The sequence below is a fragment of the Eleginops maclovinus genome, chromosome 15 (assembly GCF_036324505.1).
Source record: "Eleginops maclovinus isolate JMC-PN-2008 ecotype Puerto Natales chromosome 15, JC_Emac_rtc_rv5, whole genome shotgun sequence".
NCBI classification, from domain to species: domain Eukaryota; kingdom Metazoa; phylum Chordata; class Actinopteri; order Perciformes; family Eleginopidae; genus Eleginops; species Eleginops maclovinus.
Genome location: NC_086363.1, coordinates 20200482 through 20226612, shown reverse-complemented (window position 1 = coordinate 20226612; position 26131 = coordinate 20200482). Strand labels below are relative to the sequence as shown.

At 39.7% G+C, this 26131-nt stretch overlaps 1 protein-coding gene across 4 annotated transcripts in view; it reads left to right on the top strand.

Moving 5' to 3' along the window:
- The first annotated feature begins 18621 nt into the window (after positions 1 to 18621).
- The window catches only part of epha7 (eph receptor A7), a 79390-nt gene continuing 71880 nt past the window's right edge, over positions 18622 to 26131 (top strand). For all 4 annotated transcript variants that reach the window (XM_063902025.1, XM_063902023.1, XM_063902024.1 and 1 more), the window contains exons 1-3: positions 18622 to 18778; positions 20189 to 20253; positions 20760 to 21429. In XM_063902025.1, the coding sequence (XP_063758095.1) occupies positions 18685 to 18778; positions 20189 to 20253; positions 20760 to 21429 (829 nt within the window). In that variant the 5' untranslated portion in view covers positions 18622 to 18684. The remainder of the gene's footprint in view (positions 18779 to 20188; positions 20254 to 20759; positions 21430 to 26131) is intronic.

Here is a 26131-nt window from a genome sequence, read left to right as displayed (position 1 = left end):
AAAGTAATAAAACGTGCTGCTGCGCTTTTCATTGGGTGGGCAACCCAGCTACAGACCCGGGAGATGAGCAGTCTTCTTTGGGTTAAGCAGGAACATAGACAGATTTCATGTCATAACAAATGTGCGTTTTCATTCCCAAAAAGGTTTGACAATTACATTTTGTAAATGTATTATTTATCAAAACCTTTTTTTTTCTTTTACGTAGTTGGTTAGGATTTCTGAGTGAATATTTAAATACTGTTACATGTTAATTTGATCATCTTTACTCCAATATTAGTTTGTTCTTCCTGATCTCTTTTCCTCTCTTATATTGGTCCCTAATTAACTCTATCTGTTTAATCTCACTTTAAGCCTTCATCTGTGCTCGATTGCAAATGAACCTTTTCTCAAACTTATTTTGTCTTTTTTTCTTGTTCTTTTCCACTTTCTAGCTGAATTGTGATTTTCAGAAGACCATGTTTCCGTCCCACTCAGTGCTCATGTCTTCACTCTGCAATAGGTATGTGTGTAAAACTTATAATTCCAATGAGGCTCCAACATATGTGAATATTTTGAAAATATTTAAACAATAGACGTGAAAAAGTAGTTGGTACTTGTGGCAAGCTGCAAATTGGACTGGCTGTCAAACTCACGCCTTAACTTGGTCGCTGTTCTTCGCTTCATCCTCCGTGAAATGGTGCGAGCACAAACTGGGAATTGGGAAAAATTGTGTGATCGACGGGAACAATAACATGAGAGAGGAAAGCGTAGCCAACCTAGAGCAAACCAAGGTTGGTGGTGAAGGAACAGTGGTTGAGATCGATGCTGGATTAAAGTTTGTTATTTGAGAAATACAAATAATTTAAGAAACAAATAGTATATTTTTGTGAAAATGGCGACATGATAACACAATTCTATAGTTGTGAAAAAGTTGGAAAATAAAATAAAAAGTGGAGACAGATAACCCACAAGTATTTTATTACAATGTAAAGCCAGTTACCATACACATCTTTAGGCTGCAGAGAAAAAATCTGCATCAAGTAAAGTGGTGGACATGTCCATGGCAGTGACTTGACAAATGTGCATCACACACTCTGTTTCACGACACACTGCTTAGCTACCGGGAAAAAACAAAGACGTTCAAAAGTGTTGGGATACTGGAACTCGAGGTATTTTCCTATGCTGCTGTAGACAAAACCACTTCGATGTGGACTGTGGTCAGTGACATAAGGAAGGACCACAGCTGTGTTTCCTTTGTAGACTTATCATATCATATCGTTCTATAAATAAACATCTTGACAAGAAGCTCCTTGGATTCTTTTTGCCTATTCCTACTTAAGATTTAAAAACCCTACACAGGCTAACAGGGATGTACTGAGTAAACAAGGCACATAATCATACTTACATGATTCCAAATCCACAAGTATTCACTTTAGACGAGGGTCCATGCTCTATTCAACTGAAAGTCAACCATCAGCTTTTTCAAATGTCTGTAGGCTACCCTGCGCAACCGCCTCTGATGTCATTGTGGGCTTTGCCCACCTTTACCTTTAGGTCAAAATTTTTTTTATTTAACATTTACTTGGTGCTATGATTTAAATGTTACGGAAGAAGATAAGGGCCACATGAGCATAACATTATTTTTGGTCTGAGATTAAAGTCATACTCAATAATATTTTGTATTTAAACTTAATGTTATTGCTTTCAACTATGTATACACAGTTATGTTGAATCTGTTGACATAATACATTTAATTATAGTCAACATTTCCATTTTTTCAGGGTAGTATCAGAAGTTACCAATGCACCTAATAAGTTAAGAACATAGAAAGTAATCTAAAATAATACAATAACAATAACAATAGTTCCTAGTTAGTGGTAATTCAGTGCAACGCATTTTGATGAAGAATACATTATCATCTATAAATATGTAACCTACTTCCCTTTATTAGTTACTTAATTATTACTTATTAGTTACCTTACTGCATTACAGAATGAAAAGTACAAGCTCCTGCTACAATAGATTGTTGAGGTGTGAACGGGTGAATAATGGTATGCATTCTAAAGCTCTTTTTTTGTTTTATGACTTTCAATATGATGCATCAGAAAGCATTATGAGTGTAGGTCTGAAACATTACATTACATGTCACTTTAGAGACGTGACTTATACTCAACACTGTGGACAGTCCCCACAGGAGCAATGGGGGCTGAAGTGTGTTGCCCAGGGACACAACGACATGCTGACTGCAGTGGGGATTGAACCTCTGACTGAACCACACCCTCCACCTTCTAAAATCTCATCCTATCTTCATCCTTTTACTACATGCATCTGTGTATTATCTGTGACTACATTTTTAGAGGTAACACATTCATTAGGCTACATTTATCTGACAGTCATAAAATTGAAAATTAAAACTTGATATTAAAAGAAAGTTTTATATTATACCTAGCTGTTTTTTTGTTCTAGTGCTGTGCATGTTTGTTATGTGCTGCTGCTTCTCGTGTTTTCTAAATGAGTTGACTCACATGTGCATGGTAGAGATGAGTTCATGATTTTAAAAGTTAACATAAAATGCTTCAAACATTAAGGCCCCCCCTTAAAATGTGTATTCCCCAGATTAAAAATATTTGTGAGAAAGTCCTTTGGAGGTTTGTCAGTGATTGGTAGTAGTAGGAGTAGTAGATTGACATAAAAAACAGTTGTGTCCCAGAGACTTGCTGACTACAGTGGGGATGGAACCAGTGTCGCCCTAATAACAGCGGACTAACCCACTGTGCAACAGCCTCCCTTAGAAACATTATAAATGCATTATCATTCCCTACCAATGCCCTTAAGATGCACCGTGGTATTCCTAGAACGTGTTACCTTACTTTATCTTACCCCCTTTTCTCCCCCCTTTCTACATCACATGACACCAAACAAAAGTCTTGCTTCTGTGGTTCTGACAGCCACGCAGAACCCAAAGTCACACCAGTGAACCGGTGGCATATTTCCACAAGCTAATGCAGTCGCTGTGGGGGGTGGGCACGCAACAGTGACCTCTCTCTGAGTCACGGCACGCCACTGGCATATTAACGCCAATGTAAACATAGTCAGGGGCTAAATTACAATGCTACAGCTGCATCCTCTACATCTGAATGGAAATGATGTACTGTTAGTATTTCACATTTGTTTTCAGATGAGCCTCTCAAAGGTCACTGTGGTCAATCCTAGTTAGAAGTATGAAAGAAGCCTGAAGGCAAATGTTGCATATCTGCCAACAGGAGTTTATGCACAATGGGCACTGTATCAGAAGGTTATCAGCACTCTTAACAACTTTTCATACCAGTTATACTTTTGCTCTCAGATAAAATTATAGTATATCTCATTTAATCAGGCCATTCCCATTGATAATGAGACCTCAGCATCGAAGGAGACACATACAAAAATGATAACGTTATAACGCATACTATGACCTGTGTGTATAGGTGTGTGTTTTTGTGTATATCTATTTCCTAACCTGACTTTGGTTGGAGCTAAACACGGTGGCCACTGCAGGACTCATTTTATTCTCTCTGCATCATGCATGTGGGATATTGTGTTTGACATTTGCTCCCCAGATTACATTTCTATGTACATTGTATTTGAAATGTCCTACCTTTGGGTTCCTGCTCATGTAGGGATGAAGGAAATAAGAATGTAGACACGCTGATTAAAGAACAACTAAAATGACAGTGACCTACCAGAGGTTAAAACTATCATAAGGACTACTACTTCCAATCGCTGATAAACCTCTTCAAGACCTTGTCTTCCTTCCTAATATTTTTAATCTGGGGAATACACATTTAACGGGGCCTTACATGTTCCCAATTATACTCTATTTGACAATATATTGTAGGTCTCATATCTATAGAAAACATGTCTGTGATGTATTTTGCTCAAAATGCCAAACGGATCCCCCATGGCTCGTCCCCCTCTATTTCAACCCTGTTCCTGAAGTGCTGATTCTGTGACTGTAGCTTTAAAAGGACTAGCTGCTGCTGGCCACGCCCCTTTGGAGCGTCATGATCTCTCCTCTGAAGAGAGTTTTCTACCGAGAGAAACTCAGCTAAACGCTGCCGTGATTAAACGCCATATTATGTTCCAAACCACATCCAGCATTATTTCTGAAACAGTATGGAGCTCAAACGTTTCTCTCTCGGTTTACCACAAGGACAGGACCTTTATATAACACACAGTGTAAATTGAAAAAAAGTGCATTTCGGATAATCGGGGACCTTTAATGTTTTAAACATTTTCATGTCAACTTTTAAAATCATGAACTCATCTCTACCATGCACACTTGAGTCGACTCATTTAGAAAACCTGAGAAGCAGCAGCACATACCAAACAGCACTAGAATAAAAAATGGCTAGGTATAATCTAAAACAACATTTTGTAAACCTATACCAAGTTTTAAATATTTGCACCTTTTTTGCCATTTTATGACTGTCAGATAAATGTAGGGGGTAACACCTTTGGATTTGTACCCCTGAAATGTAGTCACAGATAAATGTAGTATAAGGATAAAGATAGGATGACACATTTGATGTTGGAGGCTGTGGTGCAGTGTATTTGTGCGCTGATCTATTGATCACTGAGTCATAGGTTCAATCCTTGCTGCAATCAGCAGGCTGCTGTGTCCCTGGGCACTTTCCCCCCAAATTGCTCCTGTGGGGATTGTCCACTGAGTGTGGTTGAGTCCCTTTGGGTAAAAGCGGAGTGCAAAGAGATTGCAACTTTCTGGTGCGAGATTTCACAAATAATTCACAACATGCTAGATGTTAAGAAAGCTCTTGATCCTAAATTGTTTATTTTGGGGATTTTACCCTTCCGCCCAGGTCATAACAAAGAATAAAAAGAATCAAAACGCTTGATTGTCTTGTCATGGAAGAACACTCAGAGGCCACAGGTAGGCCAATGGCTGAGGGAAATGAGTAATTGCTGTTCTATGGAGAAGATAACATATTTTATGAAAAGGAAAAATTAAACCTTTGATAGGGTTTGGGGCCCGTTTACTCAACTGTTATGGAGTAATAATGTTTCAAACATTCTTGAAAGAAATGGTTGAAAGAAAAAGTAAAGTACTTCTTAAACTGCTGTTTTCTTTTAATTTTATTGCATTTAATGTCTTTTATTTATTTTATTATATATTTCAATTTCAATTTTTCAAATTATGTCCTGGCTTGTCTTTGCATCTGTTTTTCACATTTTTGATGTAACTTTGTGTAAGGTATGTCGTGTCTTATATTGTTTAAAAAATGAAAGATGTATAAACATATTGTTTGAAAAACAAAAGTGGCTGACAAGTGACATGTACTGTACTGTAGTATTACTTATTTGATATTACCAGTTGCAATGCTGTAAACAGTGATACCAATCATCTCATCTCACTCCCAGACAGAGAGCCTATTTCCCAAAATCTAAAACTATTTAATGTGAAGATATAGTATATAATGTTAATTTGGCTAAACAGGATAACCAAGTTAACAGAAGAACAACTGCAGCGGAGACACGCTCTCCATTCCCAATTCAGCCTGACTGGTGCTGTCCATCCCCTGCTTCAAAGCCATGCTCCACTCAGAATTTCTCCCAGATCCCTGCTCCAACCAATAATTATCTGAATCAGAAGATAAAAAGGGTCTGGAGCTAGAAGTTGGCCACTCTCTATAAATCTTACATAATCGCTTTTGGTTCCCTAAAGGGCAAACAGAGCAGAATCTGGAGTCAAAAGTGCACATCGAGTGTTTTAATGACGGAGACCGGTGGAAAAGTTTGGAGCTACAGCCAGTGGCGTCTCATTAATATACACACAGAGGCTAGGGCTAGAGGATGATACCTGCTCAGCCCGGGCTGTTGGACTACAGCTGAAGTGGTGGCCATTGATGTTATAATGATAGCCAGCTTCTCCCAGTGCTTCTGCCACCCTGCTGGAAAGCTGAGGGCCCCCGGAAACCTGCGGAGGATTCTATAGGATTCTCTACCTCCCGTGTCAGAGAATGAAGGCTTTAATCCTTTAAGGCTAAATGTAGGACTAACCACTGCTGGCTGCGAGCGTTTAAGACATGTCTAAAAGACACATTTTTACAAGTCATTTTCTGTAGAGTGATTTACAGGGTAAATTAAAAAAACTGAAAGGTTGACTATAATTAAATGGATTATGTCAACAGATTTCACTTTTCTAACTGTTTTTAGTCAACATTTCAGTTTTTTCAGTGGACAGAAATATGACTTCTAATATAAATGAGTGGTTTCAAAGGGCTCAACAATGTTATCATGTTATTAATAATAATAATAATCTGTGATTAATCATGATTAATTCAAAGTTATAGGAAGGTTTTGTATGATTTCTTCATTGAAATGAACAGATAAAAACAACATCAACAAAGTGAATTTGAACAGCTTTCCTGTAAAATGAAATCAGCTGTCATGTTGTCTAAAGTTCCAGAAGCTTTTCAAAATCACATTTTTAATGTATGCTATCACACAGGTACAAATCTGGGCTTTAATTACCAGAACTTGTTGGGGTTCAAATTGGTAATGTTATTATTGACTTTATTTATATTATTCACTTACACATTTAGGGTACGAAATAAGTGAACGCTAACAGGTAAATGTTGACAGCCTCAATAATAATTTAGACTTTTCCAAGATTTAAGATTCCTTTTTTTCTAATTTGATGACAACATGTGATAAGGTGTACAAAGAGTTGGGCAGTAACCTTTGGGTGCTTCTATCTTGTATCAGTGTTTTGAGGTTGGTTTACCTCATTAACAGAAATAATGGATAGTTTATAATGTCCTATTCAAAAGAAGCAAACTCACTAATAAAATATGCTCGTCATGAAGAAATCTTGTTCGTTTTAACACTGTGAGCCCTGCATATCCCTCTGAATATTCTGCACATTTCTGCAAACGTTTCCACTTTAGAATCTGCACAGCTCTTCCCTAAAGTTTAATGTCATTTATTTTGTCATATTTCCACCTATGTTTTTCGTATATTTATATCTGATGCAAATATTGCTCTTTATTTTTCATGTTTAATAGTTTTTAAAATATTTCTTTTTGATGATAGTAATTTTGCTCCTCTTGTTACAACTTATTTCCTCATGTGTGTTTATGTACACCAAAGCAAATTCCTTGTTTGTGTAAACCTACTTATAAAACCCTCTTTCGGATTCAGATTTTGAAATTGTGCATAGCCATTACTTCTTCCTCACTTAACTAAAAGTGGTGAAAACAATCAATATTTGCTCGGCACACTCATTTACCGAGCCATCTGCTCTGTCCTGCCCGGCCTGCCAGAGGTGAGACAAAGTAAACTGAAGAACAACCAGGTGAGGCCAGTTGCTATCATTTACCATGTAGCATGACCTGACTGTTGGAGCTTTATTTTGATTTATATTATAGTCAAACATTTATTTTAGTCGTCTCCAGGCTTTTATTTTGAAGGCACGTTTGGGCACCTGGTGTTATTGCATATATTGGAGACAGGTGGTGGTGGGAATAGAGCACCAGTAGGCACATGTTTTTTTTACCAGGGTTATTCGGGCAAGAAAGGAAAGCCACAGGAAAGGCTTAGACAAGGTATAGAAAGGGAACTAATGGGAAATTGTTTTCATTGTATATTGATCATGGAAATAAATGGACAAAATGGAGATTCTTGTCTGGACTTGCATCCTTGCTCTGCGTATAATTCTCTAACTGGTGCCTCAGCTGCCGTTTTACTTTAATTTAATTATTTGTTTATTTTTATTTGATTTTGGCCGCTACACTGAGACCAGGCACACAGGGAGCACTGTGTTTGGAAGGAAGATCATCAGAACAGCTACATCCCCAAATTTCACATCCAAAATGTCCAAAGTGGCAGATTGTTACATATTACTTTCCCCAAACACACAAAGAAGCAGAAGGCTGCTAATTATACTATCTGGATTACAGGATTACAATTTTCTGCAGGACATAGTATAGCCCAATGACAATGTATAGTAAGGGAAATCTAAATGCATTGCACACGGCGTCCGATAACATGTTCAAATGATTGCAAACACATGTTTTATAGTAAACTTACATCAGTCTGCCACTGCTCCAAAGACAAAAATCCTGCTCAACATGATATCCAGATTATAAGAGCTGAATATTTTAGAGTTCCAGGTCGTATTTTGACTTTTGTGTGCCTTTAAGCAACATGTGGTAATGTGTCTGCGTTAAGAGAACAGGGCCTGAACTTCACTGCATCTTATTGGATTTTTTAAATGACATTAATATACTTGCATGTATAAGTAAGCTAATATGTGTGCGTACAATGAGGTCATTTTATTTAATTTGCCTGTTGGATGTTATTAAAACAGAGATAAGGACTGAATTAACATTTTCTCAGCGGACTTCATGCATTAACAATCAAATGTTGGAGAGCACAGTTGGACTCTAATGTAATATTTCCCTACGACAGTTCCAGCTGCATGTGAGAGCGTTCTTTTGTGCGTGCAGCTGATTAAAGAGCATTTGTAAAAAAAAAAGGGAGGACTTGTATTTCTCAGGGGTCTGGAGTGCCAGACAAGCAGCATGGCTGAAGGCTGCCGTCAGACAGCCGCTGGACAGACCGCCCGGGGGAGACCCAGGCCAAAACAGGTCTGTACTGAATGCTGTCAGCATTTCAGCACAGGCAGCTGGAGAAACAGTGAAATAAAACACCTTTCTGCAGAGCATCCTTCACATTCAAGGGGCTACCTTCTTCTCTTACAGGCCATGGAAACCCTAACTGACAGCTTCACCCCCAACACTGAGTTCTCACTGAAAGAGTTCATTTATAGGAGACACTTGAGTAAGTGGACACTGTTGCTACATTTGGATCAGGGTGATATACAGTATATCTAACAGTCTGAAGTGTTCAGTACCTGAGCAGCAACACAAGCCCCGTGGAGCCTTGTTAATACCATATCACTTCATAAAGACAGATTTACAGCTGAAGGAGCAGCTGTACCATCCCGTCACCCAACTGTGCTCCAGTTGTGCCTTGTCATCTCAGGTGTCATGGACCTGAATGAAGGCCAATACTGAATCACTAAAGAATATATAACGAGTAACCATAGGAATAAATAGCAATCATATAATTTAACCGTGCAAGTGTGAGTAAAGAGTTATTCAACTTAATCTCCAGGCGTTTATTGAGTGCACCTCTTGAATACTGAGACAAGTCGAACAGGTTGGAGATGGGATCAGACTACAGGGGTTTTAAAATCCTGTCCTATTTTAAAACCAGGTTTCATCTTGCACATCAGGAGAAACTTCACACACGACAAGATATCATTATGATGACTGTGCTTGAGGGAGCAATGCTCCACCACTCGTGATATAAACATAATAGAGCTGGCCTTGGTTGGACAACCTGCTGTATTCAGTTAGAAGTGTGTGCATGAGGAAACTTTGAGGAAACACGGTCAGCACAGCTCAAAGACAAAAGGGCAAACAATATATGGACATAATCAAAATTGTAGATTTTTATGATAGTATATAAGGGTTTTTATTCTAAAAAAGAGTAAAATAGTACAGGTTATGTTAGACCAGTCAGTAGAGCAGATGAAGTATATACATGGCAGAAAAATAAATAAACACAATAAGCTAAATTATGCATGGGATGTTGAAAGTGATCAAGTATATGCAGGATTATATGTACATGTAAATATATAATAACATTAAATATTAATATTGTAAGTGAAATCCAATTAAATACTTTTTGATCTACTAATAACTATTAAGATAACATTAAATCATTGTGAGATGTTACATTGGTTGATCAAATTTTTTTTCTGAAGGAAATACTTTATAATATGCTTTTTATGCAATTTTGCAAATTAATCACATCACAAGTTATTGTCTAAATCCGTGACGATTGAAATTTGTTCCTAAAATCTGTAATACATTTCCAGAATTATCTTGAATAATGTTGTTAAAAGCGTAATTATTAGGATAGTATGTATATATATAGCACTTTTCAACACAAAGCAATTCAAAGTGCTTCGTTATAATATATTTATTGGGAATAAACATAAAAAAGGTTTAAAAAAGCTATAAACATTTTTCAACAAGAGTGGGACAACAATACATGTATTTATGGTAATATTTCAGAGTTTTAAAAGGGTCTTTTTAGCCATTTTAATGACCCTTAAACACCAAAACAACCCGCTGATGATGGCGCTCGTCTCCCCCTGACTGACGGAGTGGAAGCGACCCGTGTTTCCTGTAGGTGCAGCCGTCTGTCTCTCTTCATTTGTCAACAATGATTTCCACAACCCACGGTGGCACTGACAGGAGCACTGACATCAGATCAGCTCTGGGACATTTCACATCTGAAAGTGATTTCTGTGTGAAGCATTGCATTGATTTAAAGTGAGAGCTGTGATCCTGCCATAACTGGACATGTTTAAAGCAGTGTGTGATGTGAGCAGGGCCGATTAATTACCCCTTTAATTACATTTATTTTGTGTGGAAATGTCAGAGTAGAATTAAAAGGGTTGCCTTCATATGTGGTTGTCTTGAATGTGGATACAATTCTCCTGTTTGTGCATATTTTTTATTTTATTTTCTGTTCTTCTGGTAATTAAAGCAAAAAGAAATATCCATTTTTTTTCCAGACTGCAGCAGAAATAAGTAGTTATAATACTCTGTTCACTTGGTGTATTATCACACATCATATGACCCAATAATTAAGACGCACCACAGTAAACTTCTTCTGCACTCTCATATTTAAAAACTAGAGCAACTTCCCAGACAGGAATGTGCTTAACAAGTACAAGTGCACACTTATCTCTTTGAATCTCCTAATTGGATCACAAAGAAATGTGGTTTCCTGTTGTACTTCCTGCTCTCCTGATGAACCAATTTTCATAATTGTGACTCTGGGCACATGTGGGTTTAAACACAGGGGGAAGAGTGTGTGGAATGATTAGACTGTCTTCGGTGCTTTGCATTTCAAACTTCACGTAGCCGCCGACAGACTCCGGCAGGAATGAGATTATATCAACAGAGCGGTGTCAGGTGCAAATGGCTTTGAGCTGCCCCACAACAATACCAGTGGAGTTTTCAACACTTGAGATTTCCTCTGGGACGGCCTTTCCATATTACCCATCTATAAAAAGAAGCAAATTGCCTGTTTGCGCTACTGCACCGCCATTTGACGGGGCCTCTGGGCCGTTGCTATTAAAGCTCTGGGTGGTGTTTTCCTCCAGAGCCTGACGGGCAAGAATGCCCCCCCCCCCCCCCCCCCCACACACACACACACACACGCTGGATCAGCCTGCCCCAGCGGCTGAGGAACACTTGTTTGGTACTAACGGACTCAGCCTGAGAGGTGCATTCGAACAAGATACCACTGTGTACAGAAGTGTTTCCACTGTCTTTACACACCTCACAGTCTGTTGGGGTGTGTGTGTGTGTGTGTGTGTGTGTGTGTGTGTGTGTGTGTGTGTGTGTGTGTGTGTGTGTGTGTGTGTGTGTGTGTGTGTGTGTGTGTGTGTGTGTGTGTGTAACTGGAGCCTGGAGGAGGAAGCTCTGGAGTTAAGTGCTGCCTGCTGATGAGGGCTCATGATGAACGCTGAACAGATTTGTCTGGAAAGGAAAACACGCTGTAAATGTTTGTGTGTTTTTCCCTGTATGAGCTTGTCCTGCATATACTGTATTGAAATGATTTTAAAGACCGTTGAAACATTTTGACCCTCATGTGACACCTTGAGCACCAGAAAGATCCTGAGAATCATTTCCTCTATAAAAACGCATTACCACTTTAATATAAGCATTTTACGGTCTAACTTTTTAATATTTTTGAAAAGTAAAATGCTGATTCAAAGATTTTTTCTGACCATTTTAGTATTATTTTTACTATTATTTATTTATCAGTATTACTTTTTTCCTCTCAAATAATGGGGTATAAACAATGAAAGAATGCATCCTTAAAAATCCACTGATGAAAACCAGCTTACAGTTCAGACTTTGAAGCTCTCCTATTATGCTATAATTGAACAATATATTGTAGGGCCATATCTATACAAAACATGTCTGAAGTGTTTTGCTCAAAATACCAAACAGATCCCCCATTGTAGCATGCCTCATCCCCCTCTATTTCAGCCCTGTTCCTGAAGTGCTGATTCTGTGACTGTAGCTTTAAATGAACTAGCTGCTGCTGGCCACGCCCCTTTGGATCTGCTGCTGGCCACGCCCCTTTCTATCTCTCCTCTAAAGAGACTTTTCTACCGGGAGAAACTCAGCTAAACACTGCCGTGATTAAACGCCATATGATGTTCCAAACCACATCCAGCATTATTTCTGAAACACTTCTCAGAGTTTACCACTAGAACAGAGACATTATATGTATTATATAAACAACAACTCTAAGTCCCTCCTGCAGACATCCTGCTGAACACACACACACACACACAGAGGTGCTGCGGAGGGGATTCAGTTTGACTGTATATTGCGGACAAAGATTGGGACGTGTCACATGGGCGGGACGTTGCGAGGAGTGCAACATCACAACCGAAGCAAATCTGGATCAGCTCGTTTGTACCCCTGTTTTTAGAGATGTGGGTAAGGAGGAAAAGAGAGAGGGTTGTATTTTCTGACACTTAGTGAGTCTCCTTACACACACATTCATGTATAAAAGACAGCAAAAAGTGCATTTTGCATAATAGGAGACCTTTAATAACTTTATTTATTTTAGTGATTTAAAAGATGCCAGCCTCAGATTCTCGGGCAGGGAGTCCCTGAGCTATGGAGCTCTGACTGAGAAAGCGGTCACCCTTTGTTTTTAGCCTGGTTATGGGAACAGCTGGCAGAGCTATCCTGACAACGTCAAGGTCATGACCTCAGCGCTCCATTGGATGGTGAGTAATGCTACTTTAAATACAAGTTGGTAATGCATGCAATAGATAAACCTTTTATTATGTATTTTCAGTTTTGGCGGGAAAATAGCTATATGGTTTTTGATGTCATGTCAAATGATGTGTTATTTTTTCTTTTTTTCTATTTTAATTTTATGTTGACTCGTGTTGAGCAAACATTTACATTTAAAAAATGACATTGCTAGAAGTAACAAAAAAAGAAGGTCTTGACAAGAGCTGAATAAACACAACGATACAGAAGGCTTTGTGTTCTTTGTCAAGCTGCTCTCTTTTCATTCCACCTGCCGAGCCGCCGGGCAGATTTGATCCAAACGAATCTCCAATGATATCTGATGCCAGCAAAGACTGACACATTATTGTTTAATATGTTTTTCTCTCTTTGCTTTTATTGTTGATTTTAATGTTTCTAGTGTACACTAAGATTATTCTGTCTCTTATACCATTTTAGTTGTGTTTGTACTTAATCACTGTATGTCCTGGTGAAAAGCTACAAAATCTGACATACATACAGTACATACAGGGTGCGATTTGACAAAAAAACAGAGGGGGGGATGTTTTTTTTAATTTATTCATAGACAAGAACATTGGACTTTTAACTTGCATAACTAGGGAGAAAAAAACGCAAAAAGTAGACAGGCCCTTTTTTCGGGTCCGTGGATTAGTCCCCATCACAACATGGCAAAACTTTTAATAACCCATACATGTTTCTATTCAACGTCACAAAAACATGCGTACGCACTAACAGGCAGAAAGCACCATAGAACAGCATCAATGCTCTCCATGAAAAGACCCTCCAATTAACTTAAATCAAACACTCAAAATAATTCACTAAATAGCACAACGTGCTGTCAACACTCAGGGACAGGTCTGGAAAACTAGACAAAGTAAACAGTCGGCTCTGGTGACAAATTTGTGGTGGCTTTTTCGTTTTTCCTATCGGGGCATTGTCTGCAGCATTTCGGCCCATCTTCTATCCACAATTCTGCAAATGGGTCCTGTAAAGTAAGATGATATGCTGCTCTGAACGCGTTTCATGTTTGGTTCAGCGCTGTTTTTCCTGCGAAGTTCCCGCACAAAAATGTTACAATGTTTTTGTGTTCGATGACGTTCAGAAATATGCACCGTCTGCCAGAAGGCTGCTGAATAGCCTACTCTGATGTAAAGACACTGAAGATCGTTAGATTTCAAGAGTTTAAGTAGGCTAGCAGTTAAGTTGCATTCATCGCTATCAAGGGGGGGAAATCCTTGTCCCCACCAGAGATAAAAATAATTTAGCAGAGGTAGGGATAGGAAAACCAGAGGGGGGGAAATCCTCACCATCCCCCCCTACAAATCGCACCCTGAGTACATACATACATACAGCTCCGGAAAAAAATAAGAGACCACTCAAAAATGTTCTTAAATCTTTATCTCTACATGTATGGCAACCATTCCAGTGTCTGTTGAATTCCAACACAGAGAAATGTTGTCAGTGGTTTATATAGAATACAATAAAATAAATTAAATAACTCAAAGACGTATCTATAAATAATAAAACAAGAGAAAATGATAATGCTGAAGTGGTCTCTTAATTTTTTCCGGGGCTGTATATACATATAAACATACATAACTAATACTGTTAGGGGGAATCTGTGGACATAATACATTTAATTAAAGTCAGCTACTTTTCAGTGTACTACTAGTGTCATCCCAAACAGGTGATAGAATGAACTGGTGCTGTGGTGGCCACAAGTGAAGTCCTGTCCATTGTCAGTGATATTTACCCAGCGGGGGGTCCATTAGTGTCCGTCCGCAGTCTGCAGCTACCCGTAGCTTAGCGCTGCCTGTTGCGACAGCTGCGTCTTCTTACAGCCGCTCCCTCGTCATTGTTGCCGGTGTGATAGAGCTCCTATTGCCTGTGAGAAGGCTCCGCAGACACAGAGCTGTACGCTAAGTTTCACAGCTCTGACCCCCTCCCAGTGACCTTTGACCTGTCACACACTTACACTTTCTCTGTTAGCCAATCAACTTGGCAGCAACAAGGCAAGACGACTGCAGCTTCATTACTGTCAGTGCCGAACATAATACCTCTAATGTTAAGTGTCACTTCCTTATGAGGATTACAGCAAAGCTTTAATTAGAGGATGCCATGGCAACAGTGAACGTGTTTAGGTTTGGTACGATGACAAGAAACAGACAGCTTCCAATGTAGTGAGATACCCCGCATTAGTGACCTGTTATTATCCAAATGTAAAGAGAATGATGAAGTAGAAATTGTGTTTTGTGCTTAATAGAAGGATATATATCACAAGGTGGAATTACATATCCTAGCGTAAGCAAAGCACAAACACGGAAATAAATAAACAGGTGTGGCTGATTGAAAACCTAAATAGCTGTGTACAAGGTATGATCTGTAGCACTGCGGGACACAGTTTGAAGGATAATCCCAATACTTCAAACTTGGGTCTGGCCTTGGCAATGTTCTATACAGGTAATAACATGTACTCTATAAGGAAATTCAGTGGTCATGAGGTTATGTTAAATGTCTGTTTCCTTGTATCTTGTCTTTTTCGAGGTAATGAGCATTTCTCTACAGCATATCATAAAATTATGCTTCTGATTTTGTGTTAACTTCAGATTTGCTAAGCACAACCTCTGTTGTTACACAAAGCAAGGAGCCAATTGTTTGAAGGCTGGGGTGGAGATGCCCAGATTTCTTGTTGGATGAAGAAACCCCCAATCACACATTATCAAAGACTTGGATAGCATCAGGTTATGGATATTTGCAAATATGGCAAATCCAACCTTTTCAAGAAAGGAATTCAACCTGTCCATAACTTTAAAAAACACACTCCACAGAGGAGAGCATCTTTCTGTGCCGTTCACTGAGAGGGAAGAAAACTCTAATATTCAAATATTGGTGATGAATAATGCTTGTGTACCATCTGAAGTCCTGCCTGACACACGGACAGATGTTGATGGTGTCATACAGACAGTTTATAATAAAGGTAACATTAATCCAGATTAGTTCAACAATCATTAGATATACACTTTCAAGCTGGAGTCGGCTGAATATGAAGGGCGAAAAGGATTAACTCAATTTGCATAATAAACAGGCCTGTCGAACAAACACAAACAGGAAGCAGAGGTAAATAAACCTTCAAGAGAGTCCTCGTCTGTGCCTGTCCATTTCTATGTACACAGTTTATTTATCAATATTTGTGGCCATAATTACAGCTGTTTCCTTGTTTGGAGGTAATGGAGATTAATTAGTGACCTGCAACAAACGCTGTATGTAGAGAGAGATAATGAGCTCCGCTCTATGCTTTAATTTTTAAGTGCTAATTCAAGTCATCCACGAAAGTGGGAAATTAACTTTGTGATTTTTAAAAGTGTTTACTTTTGTTTGTTATTGGAGACCCCTGATGGGTTCTTCAGGGGGAAATCTCTGAAGCAGCCGAGCGATAATGAATCAGGTCTACTTTCAACCTGATGACCTACCACAAAAAAACACCAACCACATCAACACGTAACTTTACAGACAGACAGCTGGAGACGTATTCAGATGCTTCACTTGAGTAAAAGTACCAATACTTTATTGTCAAAATACTTCATTACAAGTAAAAGTCCTCCATTCATATTCTTACTTAAGTAAAAGTACAAAAGTATGAGCATCATAATATACTAAAGTATAAAAAGTAAAATTAATCACTGGGCAGAAAAACTGCCTTTTTGTGTGTTTATAATTATATTTACATATGTGACATTTCTAGATAATATTTTTGAATTGAGAGGCATTTTGCTGTTGTAGACAAACAAGGTTCTGATTGACTTTTTGTAAAATGATTTTAAAATTTGACTCTTTTGTGACGTAAAGAGTCAGTCCACTAGTTTAATTTTTAGAGATGCATTTTGTTCAAATTAGTCAAAGCCATTTAATAAATGTAAGGGAATAAAATAGCAACATTTCCCTTTTAAATGTTGTGGAGTTAAAGTTTAAAGTGGCATCAAATGGAAATAATAACGTACTTCAAAAATGTACTGCTAGTAACGATTAGAGATTGTGTTTAACTTTCTTATTATTTTCATTTTATCTATACTGTAAATGAGATTAACTTATACATTTTTCTATACCATCCTGTGCTACCATTCCAGGGCTGACTAAACACAGACACACATGTTATGAAATGGATATATTCTACTCAAGTGTTCAGTGCTAGTTTAAGTCACCTGTTTAGTCCTGGTTACAAACATCCTATGCATGCAACCAAATACTGTAAATTATTCCTGAAACATATTTTACTTTTTACTTTCAATTACTGTCTATGATTCATGATACATTATACATTTATAAAGTACAACACATACAAAAAAACAAACATGAAAAGTGTTCTTGGGTCATGTTCAGAACTCTTTGTAATGGTAAATTAATCTAATATTTCTGAAGTTAAAACGAGAGGAAAGTCCCACAAAATGAATACAAACATTTGTATTAATGTGTATCCAGTTACAAGGAAATACATTGTGTATGTCAAATGAATGGGTTCCGTTTTGAGTTGTTGCCTCTAAACTGTCAGATGATTTATACAGTATATGTGAGTATATTTAACTGTAGTGTATAGTTTAACTATCTCTATCTAAAAGCTATGTTCCTGGTGAGGCCCTCAGTGCCAGTGTGTCTACTCTTCCCCCTCTTCCCCTTTCAGGCCACCAACAAAGTCTGGCTCCTCTGCACCATCATCTGCCAGCACCAAAGTTAGTCTTCAATCTATACAGATGTGTAAGAAGTAATCAGATTAATTACTTCAGTAAAAGTAGCAGTACTACAATACAGTATAAGTCAAGCATTCACGATTGTACCTCAGCAAAAGTACAAGTATTGGAGTGAAGAAAAGTACAACAATTAAAAGTACTCGTATTCCAGTATGGCATATATCAGATCTAAAATTAAATGTTTGTGTTATTATTTGTATTATTTGTACTCACTTTTATGAGTAGGCCTACAGTATTTAAGTTAATGTTTTTATATGTACCTATCTTCATTTAAATTCTTTTCTATATCTTAACGTATAATAGTTTTGTAGTTTTGTCTTGTACCATGTACACAAGACACATGTGCTAACCTACTTGGCAATAAACCGGTTTCTGATTCTGATTCTATATTTAAAATAGTAAAAAAAACAAAAAAACAAGAGTAAACCAGAACAGGTTAATAATGTGTGTGGTGAGTGTGGGAGTGTTTTGTCCGTAACAGTCTCAGAGAAAGGTGACACAGTAGGAAAAAGAAACACTCTGAAACATTAACATTGAAACTGCTGTTTTTCAGAGGAGCTATTTCAACCACCCAGAGTCAAGAATCCACTTGGCATAAGCTTTTGTGGTGTGTGTGTGTGTGTGTGTGTGTGTGTGTGTGTGTGTGTGTGTGTGTGTGTGTGTGTGTGTGTGTGTGTGTGTGTCTTTGTGGGGAAAACCACACACACACGCGCGCTTCCTGCAGAAAACCAAAAATATCTGAACCGAGTTGTGACAACATTTCCTCCGGCGCGCGTTCCCAAAAACCCATCTCCCTCTGCGCACCTATTGGCCTGGAGGATTCATGACGTCTCCTTTTGTGTGCTGTGATTGGCCAAGGCCTCCGCCTGTCCCCCTGACTGACAGCAGCGGAGCCACAGGCCCCGCCCCGCGGCAGCAGACGCTATTTGAGTGGGACCAGCGGATTGTTGTACATAGAGCCGGTTTAGTGTCGTCAATGGGAAGCACGCGAGACGGTGGCAGAGAGAGTTACGGTCTACACTGATATCCGCGGCTGCACCATGCTTTCCAGCTCCATCCCGTATCTGTGGATTACATTTTGCCTACATTTATGCTGCTGTGTAGATGGCGGACAAGCACAGAATGCGAAGGAAGGTAAGTTCTTAAAGTTTGGACTCACATTTGTAAGACATCCTGCGGAATTAGGAGAGGGTTCAGCAGAAAGCCTCCTTGTGTTTTTAGATTTGTCTTTAAATCACAAATTAGTAACTCAACAGCCGGGTGCGTAATAGAGCCAGAGCAGTGAGATGAGGCTGGTGTGCATGGTGACAGCGCTCCTCTCCCGGTTGTTTGGCAGCGACCTCTCGGGGGTTTAACGCACGGAACTGAAACACCGTGGTGCTCGGATTAGATGCATGAGCTTCTGTTTCTACTTTACTTCAGCGCCACTGAGTTATCACCATAACTAGCCTGCTCGTTATAGATTAACAATCTTTCAAGACAAACCAGGTAATATCAGCGGATCGATGGTCCAGCAGCTCCCGGGATGTGAAAGCTGTCTGTGTGGATGCAGTTTCGGAGGATTATTTCTTCCAAAGTGGCCTCTAACAGTCTAGTCTTACAGGAAAATACGGCGCATTGACGCGGAGCTGTTACGAGCCTTAAATTGATCTGAGTGCAGCTGTAAAACACCGACATAAAAGAGGATTCAAATATATAAAAAGAGCTGAAATTACGCACTTTTCATTATGTATGGTTAAATTATATTTTGCGTAAAATTACAGGGCAAATATTACCATTAACGGCACCAAAACTACAGTGTAATAACCGTGCATGGTCCTGGTTTAATATCTAATATGAATTGTAAATACTCCGCTTTTGTATGCGGGGTTTTGCGGAGCTCCTCACATACACACTCCTGTCAGACAGACCCAGAACAATATTTTTCAGCGCGATGTGTCCTGGCTGCTCTCACCGTGGAGATTTGTACTCATTTAAAACAACTTCATGTTTATCATATCCTCCGTATAGTGCCGCTCTGCGCTCTCTCTCACGCGCCTGGAACACAAACAGGCTGATTTGAAAAAAATCTCCGCCCCAGATTTAAACTGAAAACAAGCCGCATGTTATGTGGTTCACTGTTTTAGGGCCGCTTTCAGCTGAAACAGTTTAAGCTCTCTATCGGAATGACAGCAGCAGCCGCTTTGGCATTAATGGAACTTCCAATAAACACTGGGTTGTAATAAACGCATGTGTGAAATAAATGCATATTTATTAGAATAAACGCGCTTTTATCATTCGCGTAATTCGTCAATATCCTATGTTAAAAGATGCCCCTCTGTTTTTAGTCTCTGTTTCTCTGTAAATGCACAACGTCAGTGTCTTTGTCTCTCTAGAAAGTTCCCCGCAGACCTGTCCCTGCAGTGTGGATATGCATATGAATGTTTAGCTCTAGTAGCCTGAATCAGGTCACGGGTAACTGCGGTATAGATATGGATGTGTGGCCGGTCAGTAATACCTGTCTCGGTGAGATTTAACCACCTGCCTCTGGTTTCCTGTCACTAGTGATTCTGCTGGACTCCAAGGCACAGCAGACCGAACTGGAGTGGATCTCCTATCCTCCCAATGGGGTAAGTCTGTTCAAATTCTCCATCACGCGGATGTTCTCCATATCTATGTTCCAGCTCTCTCTGATGTCCCACATCTGTGATAGGAATAATAATATTTAGAACCAGCCATGAAACATACATATGGCTCAGTAGCCCATATTTCCGTGCTGGCTGAAGTCTTTGCAGAATTCAGGAGGCTCTTTCTGTTACTCTACAGGGTTTTTACATTCTGAGCACAAAGACCTTAAGCAACCCGCTTTCAAGCTGCAGTCTGATGAAAAGCAGGCTGTGAGAAACTTTAAATAAATAATGTGAGCAGAAGAACATAAGCTGAGCATAATGTGTTTTTAAAGATGTGGGATAAAAATGCTTATCTCTGAAATGTGTATTTTGTACCTTTGTCATATTCATTACAGAGGTAGCACCACCGTTGCCGATTTGATCTCAGTTTTTAGGCATCTAAACTCAACATGGTGTTGGTCTGTATTGGAGGTGCTCACTTCCACATGTGTGTGTTCTTGTTTCAGTGGGAAGAGATCAGCGGCCTGGATGAGAACTACACTCCCATTCGCACATACCAGGTTTGCAAAGTCATGGAGCCCAATCAGAATAACTGGCTTCGGACTAACTGGATAGAGAAGGGCACTGCCCAGAGAATTTTTGTGGAACTGAAGTTCACCTTGAGGGATTGTAACAGCCTACCCGGGGTGGTGGGCACGTGCAAGGAGACATTCAATTTGTACTACCAGGAAACTGATTCGGAGGTGGGCAGGAGCCTGCGGGAAAACCAGTATGTGAAAATTGACACGATCGCCGCAGATGAAAGCTTCACTCAGGGTGACCTGGGAGAGAGGAAGATGAAGCTGAATACAGAAGTGCGCATAATTGGCCCCCTCTCCAGGCGGGGGTTTTACCTGGCCTTCCAGGATGTAGGGGCGTGCATCGCCCTGGTCTCTGTCAAAGTTTATTACAAGAAGTGTTGGTCTATCATCGAGAACCTGGCCACGTTCCCGGACACCGTGACAGGATCAGAGTTTTCCTCGCTGGTCGAAGTGGAGGGCGTGTGTGTAAATGACGCCGAGGAAGAGGCCGACAATTCTCCCAAGATGCACTGCAGCGCTGAGGGAGAATGGCTGGTTCCAATTGGGAAATGTATATGCAAAGCTGGATTTCATCAGAAAGGAGACGCATGTGAACGTGAGTACCTTAGAACATATTCTCAGTAATAACTGTGTTTACTCATTAGCATTCACAGAGTTGCTCCTTTTCCAAATTATTCTTTTGAAATCAGTCAGGGGCATCCTGGATTACACAACAAAAGGTGTACCAAGAAGAAAAAAAAGGAAATATTTGTGATTTGATTATGCAAAGGCAGTAAATGACAATTTACGCATTACCGGCTGATAAGCTGTGTTGGCAAATGGGATAAAAGCAGTTGATTTAACAGCAGCAATATATCAATAAATTGTTGAGGCCGGATACACAAATAATTAAAGTCTGTATTAATTGATTACCACTGTCTTTATAGCTATGATTCTGTTTAGACTGTTAAATTATAACTTAAGTTTAGCTCCTCAGCTTCAATACTTTCCCTTCTGCTGGCAACAAGCCAAGACAATCTCGAGCAGATACACCGGTCTAGGGGAAGTCCAGCCAGTTTTTCAATATCTTTCTAATCTGGCCAAATGACCCTGACAGAGAGGGAAAACAAACAGCCGTGGTACTGTGGCATTTAGGCCTCAGGGTATTTATGAAGGAGCCTAACAGGAAGGGCAAGCACAGCCCGGCTGCGGCTCCTTGTTGTGCTGCCGGGTCGCGCTGCTACAATTAACAATAAAGTGCGTTCTGTCACAGCGAATGATCAGAGGTTTATTTTCGTTGGGCACCTGACTTGAAAGATAAAAATCACTATGGATTAGAAGGGGTGATTTAGGTCACACAACTTAAGTGACCTGCCATGTCAGACAAGCCTTTTTTGGGGGCAACCTCAATCTAAGCAGTTTAGGAGGAGTAGCAGCCAGTAATAATTGAATGGAATGTGTCTAAGACAAATTAGTGTCTCTGGCAGACACGGTTTTATGCCATTCTGTCATCCATTAGGAACCTTCTGAGGGTGGGGTGTTAATGAAATATATTAGGCCATGTAATTCAGAGCAGCATCGCCTCAAGTTGTGTCTCTAATGTTAGCAGTCTATCGAAGCTCCTTTTTATTGTTCTTGTTTTAATATGCATAGATGTGAGATCCAGTTGTGCCCTTTGGAAAGTAAGCCCGCGTTTTATTTCCACAGGGAGAATGATGTGGCATAACAACCAATAGCTCCAGCTTTTCAAAGTCCTTTTTAGCTTCCTTTCCATATCATGTCTTGGTGCAAAGCCCTAAGAACAGACTGTTACAAGTCTCTATTAATGACTCTTTTCATGTGACAACTACACATACCTAGAAATAGACAGCATAAATCTACCCTCAGGTTAAAACGTGAGGAAAAAGGATCCTTAATGTGTATATGGATCAAACTCCAGCCTTCACACTGCACCTTTAAACGCTTTATCTCCACTGAGGCATGAGAAGCCTTTGTATTAAGGGGTGGTTAATCTAAATAAAATGAGAATCACGGTGCACCATCAGCACTTCTTCCAGCAGCTCCACTGACATTAACTTGTCCGTTCAGTAGTTTTCCCCGAGCACCACCTAAGTATTTCTATCAGCTGAAGAGCAGAGCGGTGAGTCCAAGTGGCTGTGACCATTACAGATGTGAAATACTGGCATTTGGACCTCGGGATAGCTTGTCTTAGTGGTGTAAAAGTACATAATGGTGCCTAAAGGGGACGCTGTGTGTATAGTAATAAGGGTTCAGTACGATTCTAACTCATTAGTTCGTACAAAGTGTTGTCTGAACATATATCAATAGTTATAATATATTTGATTTATCAAGCGTTACATCAGGTGCTCAAAGATGCTGTTAAAGATAATAAATGAATAAGATAAAATGAAAATTAAGCTTATAAAACAACATTCAGCACGAGGACACAACAATAATCTCACATTAAAAGCCAAGTTTCAAATGGGCAAACTGGACCAGGGAAATTAAATGTTTAAATCGGGATAACAGAGCTACATTCTTGGTGTTTTGTTGGTATTGATAAGATAAGATGACAATCATTATATGAACAATATAGAATGAACGGCACCCATTGGACATTTGATGCATACATTGGAATACATTTCAGACTGTGGGTCTCAGGATTGAAACAAATTCGCAAACTCGTGAGTCCATCTTTGAGATGCTGTTACACTGAAAAAACTGAAACTTTGACTTTAATTAAATGTGTTATTTCAACAGATTTCACATAACTGTATTAGGTTAGTTGAAAGCAATAATGTTAAGTTGAACCTAATATTTTTTTTGTTAAACTTAATATTATTGCTTTCAACTAACCTAATACAGTTATGTGAAATCTGTTGAAATACTACATTTAATTAAAGTCAAAGTTTCAGTTTTTTCAGTGTAGCTAGGAAATCAAAACTAGCCACCAAGAAAACTCATTATTTTCTGTTGAAACATTTTCCGTAGATTTGCACGTGCATTGGATAGGTGTGGCGGCAGAGCCTTTAAAACTCTTGAATGCTGTGACTCGCTCACTAACATGCTGATGCGTAATACAGTGTCTGCAGCAGACTACGATTACAACATGGCTGCCGTGTAAGTTATTCAACCGGAGGGCGGGTGCAGGTGGAGCCCGCAAGTTGAGCTGTCAGTCATGTCATCTGAGGAGCCCCCTCTGTGGATGCATAGGCCTCCTCTGAAACGTGTTGTGATCCACTCATTCATCACCGTCAGCGAAGAGGGACCCCTTGTCTTTCACTCCGATACCCCCCTCCCTCTGTCTCTCTTTAACTCTTTGTGTGGCGATCTCTGGCTGTAAATGTCACTCTCCTTCTCCGCCTGCTGCCGTCACTGGTTCCAGTGTAATGGGTGCTGAAAAAGGCCAGTTGAAGTGTCGGCGCAGCCTGCGTTGGCTTCATTTTGGGAAGAAGTGCATGTTGTGAAAATAGCCCCCATTCATCCGCTGGTCTTGTTCAGCGCTGGCTACTGGTTGCGATGGAGCCACGGAGTCGTTAGACAGAGAGAGGGCCCTTGTGGGAGGACATTGGCGCCTTTGTTTCGCTCTGTCCAGGGGAATGTATGTTGTCCGATTTTGACACATCACATCATTGTGGTACTAAATAACGAGTGGCTGAGAAATGATTAACTGTTGACCCTGGACCAAAAAAGGGAGAGGCGTCCGTGTGGTGGAAAACTCTATCGCGCCGCTATCTGTGCATGCTAACAATGGAATTAATGAGAGGATACAGCATCCTGTAGACGCTGCGACCATCCATCTTGACTGTCAGTGAGTCGGACAGAAGTTAGCCGGGGACTGATTGATGATTTAGCCTCCGGGGGGGGGGGGGGGGGGGGGGCAGAGCTGAGCTGTTGGGGTCTGACCACGGCAGCTAACATGTATGAAAGCCACCAGGCAGTCCGGCCCAGCTCCAAGCCGGGAGAAAACAAACTGCACTTAGCATTTCAAATGAACCAAGGAAGCCAGGAGACAGGAGATCCTCCTACATCTTGATGCTCCCCTGATTGATACGGTGTGAATTTAATACACCAAATGGCTGTCTTTTACTACTGCTCCAGAGCTTAATTATGCAAATGACAGGTGTGCTCCGAATCCACAAGAGACCCAAATGGACTTCAATCACTCAAGATTGAAATAAATTGATGATGGATGGGAGCTCATCCCCTCAGTGTGCTGTCTTGGAAGAGAAGCATCCTCCCAGTGCTCAGGGCTGCCCCCCCTCTGTCCCGGCATGGCAGGTAGCAGTAACACACATATACAGTATATGCTGTTCTGCTCAGAATGTTAATGCCAATACAGTAAGCAGTGTTCTTAAATTCATCACTAAGGGGAGGATATTAAGACATGACATTCAGTCATAAATCAAGTAAAATATCAATAACTGGATCCATTATCTTAGATTTAAGAATTTACGGCTTTTTCTGTTTTGTTTGATTGTTAATGGAATATGTTTTAGCTTTTTGGACTGTTGCTCAGACCAAACAAACATTTTAAAAAGTCTATGATAAGTATTTTAAGGAATAAGCAACGTTTTCTTTTACATAATTATTTGTACTTCCTATAGTCTCCATACATCAATGACTTCTTTAGTTTGCAAATAGTTAAGAAGCCCATTACAAAGTCCATAACCATCTGTTAATGCACCAACAACCATCTAAAATATTCCCATTTAAAAAATGATGTTTATCTGAGTTGGATAATGAGTTTTATAAGAAACGTTAATTTTCAATATGGATTGCATGTCTCTGTTCATTCATTTTCTTGCCTGAGCATCCCTGAGCACTAACTTTTCTCTGATATCATTCCTTCTCATTAGTAGAAACTAAACAGCAGTTGCTTCTTCAGAGTATGCAGAGAAGGGGAAATGTTTGAAATCGTGATTTGGCAAGTTGTATTTATTTTACTTCCACATCCACTGCCCTTTTTTTTTAAAGATAAATGTGAAGTAAAAGCAAGGACGAGATGTTTCCCGGGATACAGATGCTTGTGCTGGGACCAGGCTTCCCTGTCAACATGTCAAATGAAATACAAATGGATCATTTGAGAAAAAGACTTTCAGTGGGAGGCTTGTTTACAATGTCATTTAGCTTGGTAAATATTTGTCCCTGAGCTGCATTCATATGAACTGCAGCAAGCCATATGCTGGAACAAAGGCCAGGAAACAATGACAGTGACAATGGTATATTCAAATGTTTACCCTGGATGTAAATCAGAGATACCAATACTGCTGGGTAGAGTAAATTGGACTGATTCGAGGAGTATGCACTGAAACATT